This window comes from Elaeis guineensis, chromosome 8 (assembly GCF_000442705.2).
Source record: "Elaeis guineensis isolate ETL-2024a chromosome 8, EG11, whole genome shotgun sequence".
Lineage (NCBI taxonomy): Eukaryota > Viridiplantae > Streptophyta > Magnoliopsida > Arecales > Arecaceae > Elaeis > Elaeis guineensis.
The window spans coordinates 77,999,419-78,018,180 of NC_026000.2; the positions used below are offsets into that span (position 1 = coordinate 77,999,419).

The 18,762-nt window shown below is 40.8% G+C and overlaps 1 protein-coding gene across 6 annotated transcripts in view; it reads right to left on the reverse strand.

The window, feature by feature from the left end:
- Positions 1-6,437: 6,437 nt before the first annotated feature.
- LOC105035711 (histidine-containing phosphotransfer protein 2) overlaps positions 6,438-18,762 on the reverse strand; it is a 48,484-nt gene continuing 36,159 nt past the window's right edge. For all 6 annotated transcript variants that reach the window (XM_010911376.4, XM_010911378.4, XM_010911377.4 and 3 more), the window contains 2 exons: positions 7,990-8,062; positions 6,438-6,796 (listed from right to left, as the gene is read on the reverse strand). In XM_010911376.4, the coding sequence (XP_010909678.1) occupies positions 6,752-6,796; positions 7,990-8,062 (118 nt within the window). In that variant the 3' untranslated portion in view covers positions 6,438-6,751. The remainder of the gene's footprint in view (positions 6,797-7,989; positions 8,063-18,762) is intronic.

Consider the following 18,762-nt stretch of genomic DNA (forward strand, 5'->3'; position numbering starts at 1 on the left):
GCCACCTTACAAAAAAAAGAGAAAGGGAGAAAGGAAAAGCGGGAGAAAGTATAGCAAAATGGAAGAAAGCCATGAAGGTCACACCGATCTAGAAGCAGATCCCCACTGATCAACGAACCCAATTCGAAGCTCTTGTCATCATGGATGATGGCAACGATCAGATAGTGGATGCTCTCCTCGATCTCCAGCTCAAGGATGAGGAAGCTCAGTCCTCATCCGACGAGGAAGCATCCTCGTCACTGTTTCCTAGCTAGAAGGATTGGAGCTCCAAAAACAGCATCATCCATAGTAAGCGGGCCTTGTAGTTCTCAAAACCATCGATAAATCTGCTAGCAGCAATGTCGATGGCCTCCCTCTTAAACTCTACAGAGTCTCGATACTCCTTAATGCAGTGGGCCCGAACATCAGGAGGAATTTGTTCGAATTGGGGGGTATGATGACCCCCGAGCCTTGGCAGAGATCATGAGGCAGAAGGCACCCAACGAGAGGAAGATGGACCAACACCCCTAGCTCTCACTCTTCTCCAAGCCTCTCTTATAAAGGTCGACCACTCCTTCACTCTGGCTTTCACTGCTGGCAAAGGAGGATGCAAAGGGGGATGCAAGGGTGATGCCATCACAATAGAGGGGAGGAGTTTCTACAAAGGAAAAAGATAAGAGATTGGGTTTCTTCACTCATTGGCCTTTATTTATGAGCACCAGAGCCTACACCAACTGCTAATCGATGGCTTGAGAGGATACAACTGTCCACCAATTAATAAATAGCATATCTTCCCACCGTCAGAAATAAATCCCGACGATGCTTCAAGAGTTGGAACATAGCTAAGTGGTTATGCTTACAGGCCTCACATCCTTCTTTAGGCATCATCATAGTGGAAGAATCAACAGCTGTCATTCCCATGACCACTAGCATTGAAAAGGATAGAAAGAAAATACCGCCTAGATGACTGTCACGGATCGGTGTAAGTTAACCGTTGCTTCAAATCGACATTTGCTAGCTATTATCTTGGATTAGTGTATACTAATGGTTGCCTCTAATTGGCAAATGAGAGCAATCACCTCTGACCAGCCATAGCTTGAAATCGCTATTGAAGTCTCTCTATTCGAAACATTCCTACTTCCTACAATCGGAACTTAGTTCACTACAAAACTTGATGTCCTAAGCTCGTGTACTGCATAATAGTGTATAATCACAAGTAAAAAGTAGGAAGTAAGAAGAAAAGTGAATTTTGTTCATTCATCCTCTGTAAAACATTTACAACGGGAGTTTTTACGACGACCTTGAAGTCAAAGTACAGAAAGAAGAAGAGAAAATAAAAAGTCTAAGATGCAGCATCCAAAGCTGAGGCACCTATCACAGGTTCGTCGACTGCAGTAAGGCTCCAAACTTCATCAAAAAAGTCCATATTTAGTCTCAGATATTTAGCCGCAATCCTATCTCAGATTGACTACTTCCCAAGATCGTAAGCATCAGTAGCAAATTGAACCTTCTTGTCTTGATACTCCATTGATGCTCGAAAATCTGCAACAATCTTAAAGGCAGCTTTCATTGTCTTCTTTTCGACTGCCCCCAACTGAGCTTCAAGCTCCTTTATTAGTCCTTATAGTTGAGAGTTCTCTTCGATTGTGGTTGCACTCCTCTTGAGCTGAGTCTCAATACCCTTTCTTCTTCCTAACAATCGAGGTTCTCCTCGACAACCCCTCTCAATGCCACCTAAGCATCTTCGACTCCTCTCTCGATGGCGTCGGCTCTCAGAAAGGCCTCTCCAGCCTCCCTTACCACCTTGTCCATGATGTTTTTGAGCATCTCAATCTTGAGTTGGTACCCTTTCATCTCAGTCGAGAGGTCGCGATAGCTCTCAATGTACCCATTTAAATCATGAGAAAGCTGGTAAGAGGTAGGTCTATCAGTAAGCGCCATAAGCATATATGCAAAATGAATAAAATTGCAGGAGCCCTAACTTACCCGAATAATGCACTCCACGGCTGCTTTCCTCACCTCCTTTCGAGGTACATCCAGTAGTTCATTTGCATCAACTGGAAGAAGCATCCCAGAGAAAAGCTCGTTCACCAGCTTGTAGTCCATCAAGGCCGAGGCTTCGAGTCTCAAACCGATCGATGCAGTTTCAGAGACCCTAAGTACGGCCCCAAAAGTCCCAGCTTCCTTGGCTGGCTCATCTTCTAGGGAGAATGCAATGGTAGGAGGAGCTGACAAGCTCAGGATTATTTTCTCTGGGGTCAGCAAGCTCGAAACTATATCTTCAGGGGCAGACTCATTTGGCTCCTTCGATCTCCTTCGAAGGCTGAAAAAATTGAGCCAACCCTTACCATTCTGAGGTCGCTAGCATGGGGAGGTTCAGCACCTCCTGATCCAGAAGCCAGCGGTGCTGAGGGACTTCCAATCCTGATGCGGGTGCTCTGACCATCCACAGGCTCAATATCCCTTTTCGATGGGCCTTCTTATTTGGTTTCTCCGGTGAGCCCGCATCCTCCTCTGCGACCACCTCTGCAACCAAGGCAAGTAAGTTGTCGGCAAGAGCATGGTGAAAATCAAAGAATATAAGATCCTGGAGGTGGACGACACGCACCTCGAGAGGCAACTTGGTTGATACCGACTTTGAACAACGTTTGGGCCGATAGCAGCTCCTTTAGCTATGGGATCTTAAAGCCACACAAGGTTGCCAACTCCTACCTTAGGCATTCATTTATTGAAGGCTCTTTTAGTGTGGCCTCTTGGGGTTCACCCTAAGTGATAAACCCCCAATCCTCATCGAACGTCTGAGAGATGAAGAGGAATCGTGGTTCCAACCATAAACGATGGTGGGAATCCTCGAAAAAGATACTGGGTGGATGTCCTTCTTCCTTCACGATTACGTACCACCAGCCATGGGACTCCAGATGCTTTTTGAGGCTGAAGAGAGAACAGAAGAGCACGATACTAGGATCAATCCCCACCAGCACACATACTACAGTGAAGCCATAGATATATTGCCACGAGTTTGGGACCACTGAGCACGGCGACATCTTGAAGTATTGGAAGAGCTATATGAAGAAGAGATGAAGAGGAAGCCATAACCCGACCTGAAAGCACTCCTTGTAAAGACTCATCTGACCTAGAGATGGTTGGCAGACCCGATCATTCGGCTCGAAACCTCCAGCTAGAATGACGAGGAAATCTAAAACTGCTCGTGTAGCCATATTATGTCCCCTCGACTAGCTCTGATCAGAACCCCAGTGGCACAAAGTTAAGGTCTCTAAAAGTCATTCCCCTCACGAAAGAAAATTCTTCGAAGCAAAGAGGGGAGGAGAAGAAAATTTGCAACAACAAAAAATGGATAGTCAAAAATCCTAAAGGCCTGTGCCGCCTGGACCTTAAATAGACCCGAGATCAAGGTGATCTCCAAATGATATTTCCTTTTAGGGCATTAATCACTTGAGGTATGGATTGGCGAAATTTGAATGGACACCTGACACATGACGACTGCAACTCCTACTGTCGATTTGGTAGTTAATGCCAGCGACAGATAAATCATGCTCTACACCACTATCGGAGAGATGTGGGAGACATATGGCGGTACTTGCTACATGTGGAAGATTAAAATTCTAGTCTTTTCAAAAACCCTCGCAATGGGTGATAAAGACTTTTGGTATGCCATTTACCTCGAGTCGTAACTCGAATTGTAGCTCGAATCATATTCGGCTTAGCTTGTGATTCAATCAACACTACTCACATCAAGTCCAGCACACAATGAACTTTAATAGTGAAGGATAAATTTTATTCATCTTTACGCAAAATTTGATTACATCACTTGGATTAAAGAAAAAGAAAAAAAATCATTACATTGAAGCACCGCCAAGACAGTTTGCTCCGGAACAGTCTTCCTCAACGCTGACAGTTTCTTCAATCTAGATGGTAGCATGGACCTTGTTTGGTTCGACGGAGTAGCGTGCCGCCCTTGCAAATTTCTCCATGCTATCCGCCACTATGGCTAAGTACGGCTAACAACCTCTCATCTATACAATCGGCCTGAACGAGCTCGATAACGTCTATAAGGAGATACATTCGGGCCATTCCTTTACATCTCTCAAAGCCTGCAAAAAATGCCGTCTTGCAGGCCTAATTTATAATTTCAGCCCCTTTTCTCATCAAGCGCCTTTCCCCTCTCTCGATGTTCTTGGTTAGGCACTCCTAATCTGAGTTCGCGCCAGAGATGGTGGTTATTCTTTACCTCTTTCAGCCTCTCCTTCAAGTGCTTCACTGTTGATAAAACCTCCTAAAGGTTAGCTTGCAGAGTCACTTAGGTTCCTTTGGAGGCAGAACCCTCACTCCAAGGTGTCCTCTCTCTGTGGCTTGCTCCACTTGAAGTCCTAACCCTCTCAGGTGAACTCCTGCTGGAACTGCTAGGGGAATCATGGGCCTTGAAGGGAGTATAATCCTGTCTTCTCTTCCCTCCAAATGTCCTCCTCAAGTGCTCAGGTCATCACGGACGCAGCGCCAATCTCTTTCAACCCTAGACCTTCGCCTCTCGAGCTCCTCAATCCTTCTTTCAGCCCTCCTTAACTCATCATCCCAACAGTTGATCATCTCTTGGACTTCTTGGAGGGCTTCTTCAGAAGAGCTGAGCTCCTTCGCCAGCTTACCATTTTTGCTCTCCACTGCTCCAATTGATACCTCAGCAAGCCTATTCCCCCCCTCGCAGCTGTAAGCTCCAATGCCGAAGCACCAGAGATGGAACCGACAAAGCTAGCTAGGTAATGGCCCACCTATATAAAATTTTGTAAATAACATCAAAATATCACAGGTTGTAGAGGGTTAAAAGAAGATGCCCAAGGACTTTCCACCTGAATGAGAGATCTGAGGACACCCAATATCTACGGTTGTGCTCTTTATCCGTCCAAAAGTTGCCCCTTGAATGGAGAAAAAAAGTCCTTTAGAAGTCTAGCCGTGGCTTGGGGGTCTTCTATCATGAAAGAGATAGGAGGCACTGATTGTAAGGGACCCACTTGCATAACGATGGAGGGAGGGCACTCAACTGGAGGCGCTGGCTCTGGGGACTCTTCGATTTCTATCACCATTGTCGGAACCCCCTCAAGATGACTAGCCACATCCTCTGCCTGTGTCGCCACAATCGAAACTTCTGTGGGGTTACTAGTTATTCCCACCATTTGCGCCCTCTCCGTCGGCATCTCCTCTCTTGCCGAAACTCCTTCCGATGGGGTTTTCACCATATCCTCCGTTTGCAACCACCGACTCAACAATTGGGGGGCAATTTTCATCCCCCATTGCCGCAGGAGTTAATCCAGTGGCCGGAGCTTAAGCATAGCCACCTACTAAAGCTGAAAGACCGACGGTTGGAGCCTTGACCTGTTTCTTCGGACCAACGTCGATTCAAGCTTCCTCACGAGTTCTAAGCTCATCTTGCCTCTGAGAGTCACGACAAAAGTTTGGAGTAGAAAAGTCTTGCAATTACTTTTCTCTAACTAAATGCCCAAAAGCCTGATTTAAAAAGGGATTGAAAATGAAGATAAAAAATCGTCATCTACGAAATTAAATTTTTGAAAAAACCGTCAACTATGGGATCCTATCAATTGCGATTATTTACAACGATCGTACCAAAATGACGTCAGCAACTTTAAATGTCAGACATTTATGAAGACATGAAAACACGCATCTCAAGATCCGAGGTACAACTTCCGAAATACTTCATCTGATTCTCAAACTCAGGAGTAATAGAATAATATTACAGTATTTACCATGAGTACCTCGGATCAACATGCTAACCATTAGACATCTTAAATCTTCTAGCTATCATCAAGACTGCTGACTTAAGAGCAGAACCATATAGTGCAAAACAACTTATGTCTGATCTATCTATGATCCACTCAATGCGCTCCGTTGCCTCGACAGACCAATGCCTTAACACGTGAACTGTCCCTTTTATCACAACCAACTCACTTCATGATGTGTGCAACAACTGTCCACCTCGTGTGGATAGACTGAGACGTAACCAACTCTCCTATTCTCAACACGATTGAAAGTTGAAATATCTCACCCTTTATAGCATGTTGAACAAATCTACAATCTCGAAATCTTTCAATTTTCATACAGCTATGTAACCAACTATTCGACAGTCTTCTATATAAATAATCAAAATTTCGATGATCAAGATAAACCAATCAATCCCTCTCAAAAAATTCGTCACTACCCTTATTATTTTCTGAATCTAACTTGAATATCGGAGGATACTCACCGAAATAAAAATCTCCGATTTAGACTTATTTTGCAGGTAACTCCAACGCCAGCATCACTATACGAGGCTCAACAGCCTTCTCTCTGATCTTGACCAAATCAAGCAGCAACAATTGTGAAATCTATACTTTAAAGATGACTAGCACCATCATCCAGACCACCACATGACAACAATTTACACAAGTGGAGGACCAAAGCTAACAAGCTTCCTTCTGAATCTTGTTCTGAAAGTAACACTATCACGGGCTTCAAATACAGATCAAGCATTATGACTCATTTTGCAAAGATTCAATTAGTTTACAGCAGAGATTTTCAAATGATAGAGAACATTGCAGTTTATTGATCACCATTGAAGTTTTGACTTGAATTTATGAAACTGAACTTCACCAACACTCTCACCGTGTATTCTGTTGAACAGTTATTACTGGTTACTGCAGAGGTCCTATAACCTAAAGAAGAGACAAGAAGCTAACTGGCATCATGTGATCAGAAACTCTGCCATCTAATTTTGCTGTTTGGTTTCGTAGGCTTGAATTCTGTTCTCCAGCTGCATCAAACAAAAAAGTCCATGAGAAAAGCCCTAGATGAATAAACAGGCACACTAATTAAACAAATTACAAGTATCTTAAAAAGTTTTGGTTTGCTAATCATAAAACTAATGATGAAAATATATAAAGAAAAATTCACTGAACTATTTTGCTACTGATTTCCTGCATTCATTGCCAGCAGCTGCTGCAAAAACAGGTGAAGAATTTATCCAAGAAAATCTACCATGATGTCCACATTACTAAAAGTTATCATGGAAATTTTCAGAACTAGTTAAACCACCACTAGAAAATTTTCTTACAGTGCACTGATTAATTGTCAACTCCACATCCGTTATCTAGTAAAGCTGCAAGACAAAAAGATCGAAGAAAATAAAGCACCATCCTATATACACAATGAGGAATACACGTAAGGGCTCATAAGACGGCTCAATGATCACAAGTTCAACCAATTCAGGAGCAGCAGCACCCTTCATACATACGAGAGATGCCCAGAAGGGCTCAAAACAAAGGGCTTGTGGTCACCATTTCAACTAAGTTAACTGGGTGCTGAGTTGGAAACCTACATATGGACTTGGACCAAGACAGGCATCCAAAAGAACTACTCTCCAGAAGACCATTAGGCCCCAACTACCTCACTAGGAACACTAAGACTATGCTATTTGTGCATGATTACCATTTATCTCCTCCAAGATTTGCATGTCAGGGGCAGACGCGGACAATAAAACCAAGTAACCTCCTCACTGTCCTTTCGAGCAAATTACCAATAAAGATAGTCCAAAGTGTTGTGGAGTTCACATCTTCAATATGCCATCAAGCATAACCAGATTTTCTCCTTCCATGCTGTTTCTAGAAGGATATGACCAAGCATCAACAGTGAAGGCTAAGTTCTAGCAGAAATTCTGGCCTCATGGGTAGCTGAAGGAGGAAGCAAAGCCCAACTTAGATATGGAGATGCCAGCAAATCCAAAAACCCCATATTGAAAGGAAGCTTGAGGTTGAGGTTTAAATTTCTCCATGGGAGGAGAGAGAACCAACAAAGCAAAAGGAGTTGAAATCTCTACATAAATTAGTTTCCAGACTTCATCTAATTCAAAACAGTTAAAAGAATAATAATGGGTGATGAAAAACAAATGTTTTCACAAATGTAATCCCAATTCCAAATGTAAAATTGACATTAGTATCTCAAACTTACCTGCAACATGGTCTCAAATTTGCTTCGCAGATGATAATATTCATGCTTTACCACATTCAGAGCCCTCATACACCTGATGAGAAAACAAATTTCCATCAACTTAGGTAGAGCTGCTCAAATAAATTAGACCCAAACACAGCAATAACAGTTCTTTGAAGAAAAAAGAGACAACATGAGAGTTGAGCAATATTCAAGTAACACAAAGGTTTCAAAGATTCAGGATTTAAAACATCTCTACCAAAATTGAAGGATAAGCGGGCAAAAAAAATGCCTAGGTTAAAGAACTTTTGTTTAACCATACAGGTAAAATAAGGATCCCTACGTTGCTATGTATTTGATATCTTTCACATTCTACATGCATCAAGAAGTCTCCTCAAATGGATTAGTCTTATTTTTATGTCTTGACATTAATAATACCTATATAATGTGAATCTTTTTTCTCTAAAATAATGCTCCAATGACCCATATTGCAATCTCTCCCCATTTATAAAAATAACATCATGTGCCTCATGAGAAGAACTAGCCAGGCATGTCACTTCTATTTCAAGATGGAGAAAGAAATGATTATATAGATTACAATGGCATCTGGTCAGCAAAAACTGGTAATCCACCATTAAAACCACACAACATTTCCATTTTCATCTAGATGATTCATAGCTTCCTTGCAAAAAGAAACAATATAAGAAGTAGAACAAGAAAAGAGGTTGGGGGTGAGGTGTCAATAATAAGGCTCATCCCTGGATGAACACAGGTTTAGTTATGGAGCATACTTTTGATTAATATTTTTATGATTTTCATTTCCCATTTAATAGTGAAGTCTTGTAAGAGAAAGAACAAGATCTATTCCATTGACCTTCAAACAAGTAATCCACCCAAAAGATCATGAAATCTACAATATGTATAGAAAAGGAAAGGTTTTCCATCTCAATTTAGGTAACATTGAGAGCATTAATGAAAAGAGCAAATGTCATTTGAACCCACTAGCAGTTTAGTTTACCCTTGGTAAGCTTAGATGATTAATAAGAGAAAATTGATAGAAATGGTAGTAGAAATCACTGGCATCTGTTCATAGTTATCATGCCTACTAAAGCATGGTGCTGGCAGAAAATCTGCACGGCCCACGATGTGAAGAAGCGCAAGGTCCAAAATGGCCAGGCCCAATTTTGAATAGTGTAGAACCAGGCCCGGCTCAAGGCCGATCCCAGTGCCCACGCCTGACTCCCGAATGGCCAGGTCTGGGAGGAGGCGGACACTGAGGACCCATCGACAGAACTGAAAGAAAAATATCCTATAAGCCAATCGCAAGTGTGTTGCGATGGGACTTTCTTTATAATTTTCCAACTCATGAAATGATATTTATTATTATTTGAGGCATTGATTCATCATATTAGCTGCATCTTATTATGTCTAAGATTATGATGAACCCCAAAGATTAGGATAATGATTTTAGGAGACATGAATTGGTCATGCTAGTGAGACCTAAAATCCTAAAATCCTAATATTAAATATTTCTGATCGTAGAAGCATTAAGTCGAGGATCAATGTTTCGGATAGACTGGTACATCCTATGTATGCTCAATGGAAAGGGTGACAGATCTCACTAGCCACTTATGTGAGACACTAATACAAGGATGTGGGTGCTCATTTGAGAAATGAGTCCACTGAATTGACTCGATGAAAGAGAACATCTTATGAAAGCCTTATTTGCATGTCAAAGATGGTTCTCTAAGTGGGAGTTGTGCAAGTGATCCTTACACCTGAGACCACCATGGAATCTTATGCATATGAATCCATATTTTGATTCATACCCAGACATGGCATTAAGACATATACGGGGTGTTCTGGATATGGTGTGTATAGAGATTGTGAGTAGGTCAACATAGAATCAATCACTCCTAATAAGAGGAGATCGCATCCTGTGTATTCTCAATCCTAGATGACTCGAGAAAAGTCTTTTGGCCAAAAGCAGGAAGGAGATTAGAAAGAGTTTCTAAGCTTCTTCATTGGAGTCATTATTGGTTAATTGAGAATCGATATGAATATGTGTTTGAGTTTGACATAATTCCATACTCATGAACATATTCAGGATGCAAGGATGATCGAAGTATTGAATTGCATGATAATTTGCCACTGAAGGGTAGATTTGATATTTCCATCAAATTCCATATCTTCTAAATAGTCATGATACATTGCTAGATGTCAATCTTGACTTATAGATTTTTTATTGAATTAAAAAGTTTAATTCGATCGCCAAGTAGAAAGGATTCTAATTGTTGAACCTGGATTAGCTCGATTGAACCTAAATCGATTAGATTGAAATCTAATTAAATTTGATCAACTTATATCTGAACCTACTGCCGACTAGATGTGGAACCCAATGGATCACACACATAGAAATTGGCCAAGGATCCTTTCGAAAAATATTGATTGAAATTTTGGATTCAATCAGGGTTCCGATAAGCATGCTAGCACGTGTGGAAATCCTTGCTCCTTTGGAGACCAATTTGATCCCATCCCTTGCTAATTAGCTAGCCCAATTTGATAGACATTTGGATCAGATCATATCATCTGGAAGCAGCCCAAATTGGGGCACCATATTCCATGTTAACACCAATTATGAAGAGTCCAAGTTGTGGTAGACTCTTGGTGCAAAACAAATTCTGCGTACAGGTGTTAGCGTGGGTAAAAGAAAAAATATTATTTTTTCATGGAATTAACATGTGTGGTAGCCCACTTCACCCTCCATCCTTTGGTACACATCTCAAAGCATGAGATATATTTTTCTGAAATTTTTGGAGAAGAAAAAAAATTGAAAAAAGAAGGATGTCTCGCACGCGCAGAAGCATCGCGTCTCTCCGTGATTTGGAAAGTCCTTCTCCCTATCAAATGCTTTCAGATTGGAATGATTTTTGGTGATAACGTTCTACATTTGATAAGTTATTTTTGATAATTTTTCTGGAATTTTTCCAGACTTATCTGGATACCAAACGGACGCCATAAGTTTATCCTGATGTCTGCGCGCGTGGTGATCAGCACTCGCGTGAAGAGGTGCGAGGATAGCATCCTTCCGTGAGAATTTTATCACTATTTTTGATTTTTTGGAATCTAGATTGAATTCCCAATCTATGTGGATTTTTGAGATTTTTACTGATTTGAGAAGGGACGTGAAAACATCCCTTCTTTGGTTGCACGCGCGCAGACCAGGGTGCTGATCCACGTATCATGGATAAGAGTCCTTCTGCTTGAAGAAACTCTCATCTCTGATAATCAGATCAGATATGCCTTTTGGATAAGGCATGTCCCTCTCTTTTGACATCCTTCTGATGGCTATAAATAGGCCGGAGCGCTGGGTATCCGAAGAATCTAAGAGGAGTTTTCAATTTCTCTCCTGTTGCTCTCCTTTCTTTCTTACAACCTATCTTAGTTTTAGGACAAGACTTTGGGATTTAAGACAAAGCCTTATCTGATCCTAACAAGGGTTGTAAGGGTTCTAAAGAAGGAGAATCAGAAGTCCAGAGGAGGTTCTAAAAGAATAAGGTCAGATTCTTGAAGAAACTTGATCGGTACGAAGCTAGTCGAATTCTAGAGGCTCGAACTCTTGAAGTAAAGTGAAGGAGCACTGTCTTTGGTTCAATTTCCGTGTGGATCACCATTGGAGGGTGGACACTTGGACGCCTTGTAGAAATTGGGATTAACGCTACAAGTATTCTTCTTATCCTAATTTATATTTATTATGCTTTGATTATTATAGTCAAGAGTTTCTGGACATTAGGGCTTCCGGTGCATTGAATGTTTTGAATGAAAATTTTAAACACCTAACCCTTCCGTTGTGCCATCGGAACCCAACAAGAACTTGATGGATCCTCTCCGGAGTCATGGCAGGCCCCCAGGCATCTGATCCACCGTAATATGACTCTCAAAGATGCCTGCCAAAGTGCAGGCCGATAAAGCATCCCTTCTTGAGCTGAAATTTCTTACCGAGCAATCCTCAGTGGCAACCAGATCTCGCACCTTGTGTCCTCCCTTCCGAAAGACTACCTACAGACCGCCCCCGATGGCTTACCTGACACCACCAACACAACCTCAAATTCGTCTCGACGATCCAGGCATGCAGATCATCCACATGCGACCTGACGGGATCCCAACAAACTTCCAGAACGTGGCGGGCAGGACCCCTTGACAGAATCCCAACAAACTTTCAAAACGTGACGGACAGGATACCCTGACGGGCCGCTAGTACGTGGCCATGCGTCATGGCAAACACCTACGACTAACAACCTGAGCGGCAGACAGGCGGCAGGAGGCCTAGCCCGACAGCCTATGGATTAGAACCTAACAACCTCCAAGCTCCAACTATAAGGGAAGGCGAAAAAAAGAGACCCCAAGATAAGCCATTACTCTACCTCTCACGCTCCTCCCTCTGTTGAACGAGATACTAACTTGAGCATCGGAGAGCCTCCACCAGAGCCACCTCCGGTCGGGGCTTTTTCTTGCAAGTTTTCCTCCGAAGCGCCTTGATCTCAGCTGTCTCCACCTTCTCCGGCACCGGCCGACATCTCGCACCAACACATGGTATGAATAAAAAATAAGAAATAACTAGAATTTTATATCTTTAAAAACCTTTTTTTTTAATGAAAGGGGAAGAGGCAGTGGTTGGAATTTACGTGATATGCATATGTACTTCTTCCAATGAAGAAAAAAGTTGGAAAAACAATAAAGGTATAAATGCATAGCAGGTCATATGAAGTATTTTTTACAAAGCCCTAAGTGGAATGAGGAAGGAATGAATGAGGTATGAAAATTGTCCAATTTCAACATACACAGATTGTGTATCATAAGAGGCATGTTATTCATTGAACTTGCATGAAAGGATAAAGGGAACATATTGAGGTTCAAAATTAATGAATACATTTTGTGTGACAGGATAATTGGTCATGGTCGTACCTTGAAGCAATTACATAATAAGAATTATAGTACATCTTCTGCATTTCATTTTTCCTATTCCTCCAATCTTATCCTCTCTAATATTTGGGTTTAGGATTAACCTGACTTACAATAGCATTCTTGAAAGCATTCCACTCCTTCAGATTGGATTAACCCGACTTACAATAGCATTCTTGAAAGCATTCCACTCCTTCAGATTTCTTCTCCATACTTTATATCTTATATGTAAATAATTATTACAGAACGAAGTTTGCATATTGAATATTTTTCACCAAGGCCTAATAATGGAGCCAACCATTGCAATTTTGTGATTTTTAATAATTCGTTCATGTAAAGGAAGTGAGATTATCTCCTGCCCATTCATTACTGCCTGTTTGTCCAAGTTCCTCTAATGATTCTCCACATTTCCTATATCAACACTGATAGATATAAGAATATAAAACATCCTACCAAATACCAAACAATGTTCTCTATCATTTATTTCCCCTAACCTTCTTCAATGCTAGCCCAACATGTTACCCCGTGGACATTGGCATTAGCAGATTTACTGAAAAGAATGCACAGTTGACAATCATTGAAGAGGTCAACTATATTCTCTCATTTTCAAAGTTTAAAATGCCAATTGGATTATTCACTTCATTTATGGTGAATTCTGTATTGTCATATTTATACAATAGGGGTGTCAATGTGCTGTGCTGACCAAAAGCCCTATAAACCTAGGCCACTCTAAATCAGGTGAAGCTTAACAATTCATAAGCTAGCTTTGATCTAGAAAATTTGGCTCATTTATCAAGTTGGCAAAGATTAGGTGCAGCAATCAAGTTTAATGAGCCATAAGAGTCCTAACTAAGAAAATAAATGTGTATAATATATACACACTCATTTGATTGGCCATATTGACTATTACATAATGACTATTAGTTACTTTGCAATGTGTATTTGTAATACACAAGTTAACTTTCCTTTGAGAAAAAAATGTGGAATAGAAATAAATATTTTTTGCTATATATAACTTAACATTCCTTCGAGAAAAAAATGTGGAATAGAAACTGCTGCCACAAAACTCTAGGGCGAGGTCAGCTAGGGATCAAGCTGGAGGTCGGCCTGCAAACTAGCTGGGGAGAAACTCCACCACCTGCAACCAAAGGTCCACTTGCCGAAGTTTGTCCTAAGATGGGGGGGGGGCCCTCCAATACTTAAGTTAGCTGGAGCTTTGGGAATAGTTGAAAGTAAGAGATTTGAGTTTCCTCAAAAAAATTTACATACGGATCCCCTTCTCCCCCCTCTATCTAGTGGGGAGATAGTCACCATTACCTGAGTTTTTAGGACCCACTCAAGGCATTCAATAATGGGTGCAAAATGTGCACATCCACATTGTGGCAACCATTATGGATAGTTATTGCACACCTTCTAGTAAATATGTCGACCTAAGGCCTGGATTCTACAAGATCCTGTTAATCCACTCCCTTCTTAAAAAAGCCCATTGACCAGCTGATTTCTTCAATACTCTAACGAGGTGGCTCCTTGGTAGGTGATTGAGGTCGGGGAAGGGGAAGACACCACAACTTGCCCCCCATTCCTGAGCTCAAGTGGCTTCACCGTTTCAAGCGAAGGGAGTAGTTGATTTTCTCATGCATTCCTCAGTTGTCAGTACAAGTCTGAGGCAGAGGCTCTGACTTCATATTCAATGTTGCCTTGGTGGTCGAGAAGTTTGCATTAATGTATCGCTTCGTGGATTGCAGTGTGTTAAATTAGATAGCATATTATGTTAACATATAAATCATTGTGAATATTCCCTGTATAATCCTATTTAGAATATATAGCAAATCTGTATAATCCTAAACAGAAAATATATCAAATCTTGTTTAGAAAATATATCATTAGGAGATCAATAGGTTCTTTGTACCTAAACCTTTATTGCTCTATATATAGAGCCTCTTGTAATATAAAAGATATACAATCATTTTTATCTTTACCTATCTCTCTCTCCTCTCTTCCTAATATTTTTAACAAGGGTTCTCTCTCTAGATCCTATCTTCTACATGGTATCAGAGCCAAAGGAGGAGAAACCCTAGCCGCCATCTTTTGTCCTGCAACAGTCCTCACCACCGTCCAGTCTCTGTCTAGTCGGCCCCTTTATCTTTTCTGTTCACTGCAACAATCCTCACCGTCGTCCAGTCTCTATCCGGTTCACCCTCTGTCTTCTCCATCCGCTATAGCAGTCCTCATCGCTGTTCTTCTTATCCAAATTTTTCTGCTGCCCTTAATTGGATTTCTCTTCAATCCAAAATTTTTGTCTAATGGCTTCTACTTCCGATGTTACCGCCACATCTACCACACCCACCTTAAGGATGAATACATCTATCCTCACCGGATCCGCTATGATCATTGCTGACAAGTTAAATGATCAAAATTATTCATCGTGGGCTGCATCTATGGAGTTATGGTGCAAAGGTCAAGACATTTCTGACCATCTTACATCTTCTATTGATCAGATCTCTGTTGCTAGTTGAGACCAAGGAAAAAAATCGATGCTCAGATTCTTGGTTTGGTTTGGTAGACCATTGACTCTAACTTACTCTCTATCTTCAGATCGATCCATACATGTTATGGTACCTTGATCCACGTTCGAGAATTATATTTGAGTAATTTTACACATTTGTGCGATGTGATTAGTTCTCTTTTTCATCTCCAACAAAGAGATTCTGATTTGCAGTCTTATCTGGGGCACCATCAGTCACTTGCTACTGAGTTACATGAGCTATTATCTTTTTCTCCTGATATTTGGATCCAGCAGGTTCAGTGGGATCGTTTGATTACTATCTTATGTCTCCATGGAATTCATCCGAAGTTAGAGGGTGTTCGCACCTAGATCCTTAGTTCAGATCCTATACCCTCTCCTGCAGATGTTTACTCACGTTTACTCCGGACATCCACAGGGGTAAACCATTCTGATGCAGCTTTATCTTCCGATCACTCCACCTTGTCCACTCTGTCCTCAGGAGGTTCAGGTTTTAGAGATTCAGGTTTTAGAGATGGACGAGGTAGCCGTCAAGGTCGTGGTGATAGAGGTGGTCGTGGTGGTGGTCGTCCCTGATGCATCCACTATAATCATTATAGACACATCGGGAATACCTGTTACACTCTTCATGGATTTTCACAACGAACTGCACATAATGTGCAGACTCAATCAGCAGAGAACAACTCAACAATGTCTGTCTCGACTTCTGACAATATTACGATCTCTGAAGAGTATACACGGTTTCTTCAGTTCCAGACATCACAACAAGCTTCCTCATCCATCACTACTCTAGCACAACATGGTAATCCGACTATCTATCTTAGTTACTCATCAAGTAACCTTGTTTTTTGGATTTTTAATTCTGATGCCTTTGATCACATGTCGGAGCACAAACATAGTTTTGGCCATATCATTGAGTCACAAATTTTACCATATATTACTTTGGCTAATAAATCCACTACTCCAGTTCAGGATAGGAAAACTGTTTCCCTTCATCTTAATTTGCCCTTGTCTTATGTTCTATATATTTTTGATTTTTCTGTTAATTTAATATCCATTAGCCAATTAGCTAAACAATTACATTGCTCAGTTACCTTTTCTTCTGATTATGTGGTGGTGCAGGACTTGAAGACAGAGAGGACGATTGGTTCCGATTTTGAGTCTCGTGATTTGTATCGACTGTTTGAACCATCAATGTATGCAGTTGCTGCTACGCCTCTTCAAATTCATAGCCGATTAGGTCATCCTCATCTTCAAAATCTCCAAAAGATGATGTCTAGAGTATTTGATGTCCGTGAGTTAAATTGTAAGTCGTATCAGGTAAAAAAGCAGAGTCGTAGTCCTTTTCCTAGTCGGTCAAATAAACATGCTTCAGCACCTATTAGTCTTGTTCATTCTGATATCTAGAGACCTAGTAAAATTATTTCTCCCATGAAATTTAGTTATTTTGTCACTTTTATTGATGATTATTCTCACATGACTTAGATGTATTTATTACGTAATCATTCTGAACTATTTTCAATTTTTACTACTTTTTATGCTGAAATTAAAAATCAATTTCATACATCCATTAAAATTCTTCAAAGTGATAATACCCGTGAATACTTATCTACTAATTTTCAAAATTTTATTACTAATAGGATTCTTCATCAGACATCCTACGCTTATACGCCTCAACAAAATAGGGTAGCAGAGCGCAAGAATCATCATCTTATTGACACAGCATAGACACTTCTCATACATATGCATGTACTTGTTCATTTTTAGGATATCGCTATTCTTACTGCATGTTATCTCATAAATCGTATGCACTCATCCGTGTTGCATGATCAAATTTTTTTTTCGATTTTATTTCCTAGGGACTCCCTATGTCTTACCTCCTAGAGTCTTTGGGTGCACTTGTTTTGTCCATCAGTCTTATCCTATTCATGATAACTTATCTCCGAGATCCATAAAATATCTTTTTTGGATATTCTCGATCTCAAAAGAGATATAGGTGCTACTCTCCTGTTCTTCATCGTGTCTTTATATCGTCTGATATCACGTTCTTTGAGTCTATTCCTTATTTTTCTCTTGGATCTAAGTCTATTGTCCCTCATGAGGAGTCTGTATCTATTGGACTGCCTGTATCTCTTCCCACCGGTGACACATCCTCGTCACCTGTGCACATTCCTCCTCAATCTCCATCTATATTTGATCAGCCGAATTTTCAGACATATTAGCATTGTGCACCACCTGGGATCCTTTCTACTGAGCCCACGGATTCAACACGGGCACCTATCACTTTTTTACCAGACAGTCCTACTACACCAGCTCCTTCTGACTTAGATGTTCCGATTGCTCTGTGCAAAGATACTCGAACAAAATATCCCATTGATCGTTTTGTTAGTTATCTATTTTTGTCTCCTAAATATTCTGTCTTTATTTCTTCGCTTACTTCGATCTCTATTCTTCGTACTGTTATAGAGGCACTTGCTCATTCCAACTGAAAGCAAGTGATGGATGATAAAATGTCTGTGCTACGTGCTTTGGATACTTGGGACTTTGTTTCACTTCCTCCAGATAAGTCCATTATTGGTTGTCGTTGGGTTATACTGTTAAGTGTTCTCTTGATGGGCAGGTTGAAAGATTGAAGGCTTGACTGGTTGCAAAGGATTTCACTCAAGTGTTTGGCCAAGACTATCTTGATACATTCTCACCTATGGCTAAACTCACATCTGTTCGCCTTCTCCTGAGTTTAGCTACTATCTTTCACTGACCTCTTCATCAGCTGGATATTAAGAATACGTTTATGTATGGTGATGATCTTCACGAGGAGATTTATATGGAGCAACCTCCTGGATATGTTGCTCACAAAGAATATGTATATCGATTGAAGAAGTCATTATATGGCCTAAAGTAGTCTCCCCGAGCTTGATTTGGGAAGTTCAGCTCTGTTATTCTTCAGTTCAACCTTCTCAGAAGTATTTCTGATCATTCGATTTTCTATAGACATTCAGAGTAAGACAAGCACATTCTTTTGATTTTCTATGTAGATGACATTGTTATTACTGGTGATGATAGTGATAGCATTACTGCTCTGAAGGATTATTTACATCAGCAATTTTATATCAAAAATCTGATAGAGTTATGATACTTTCTTTTGGTATTGAGATTGCTCGATCTCATCAGTGTATGTATGAATTAAAGGATATCCTTGACACATTGGAGGAGACAGATATGTTAGGGTCTCATCCTGTTGATACTCCCATGGATCCTAATGTACAACTTATTCCTGGTCGGGGGAGTCTTTGTCAGATCCTGAAAGA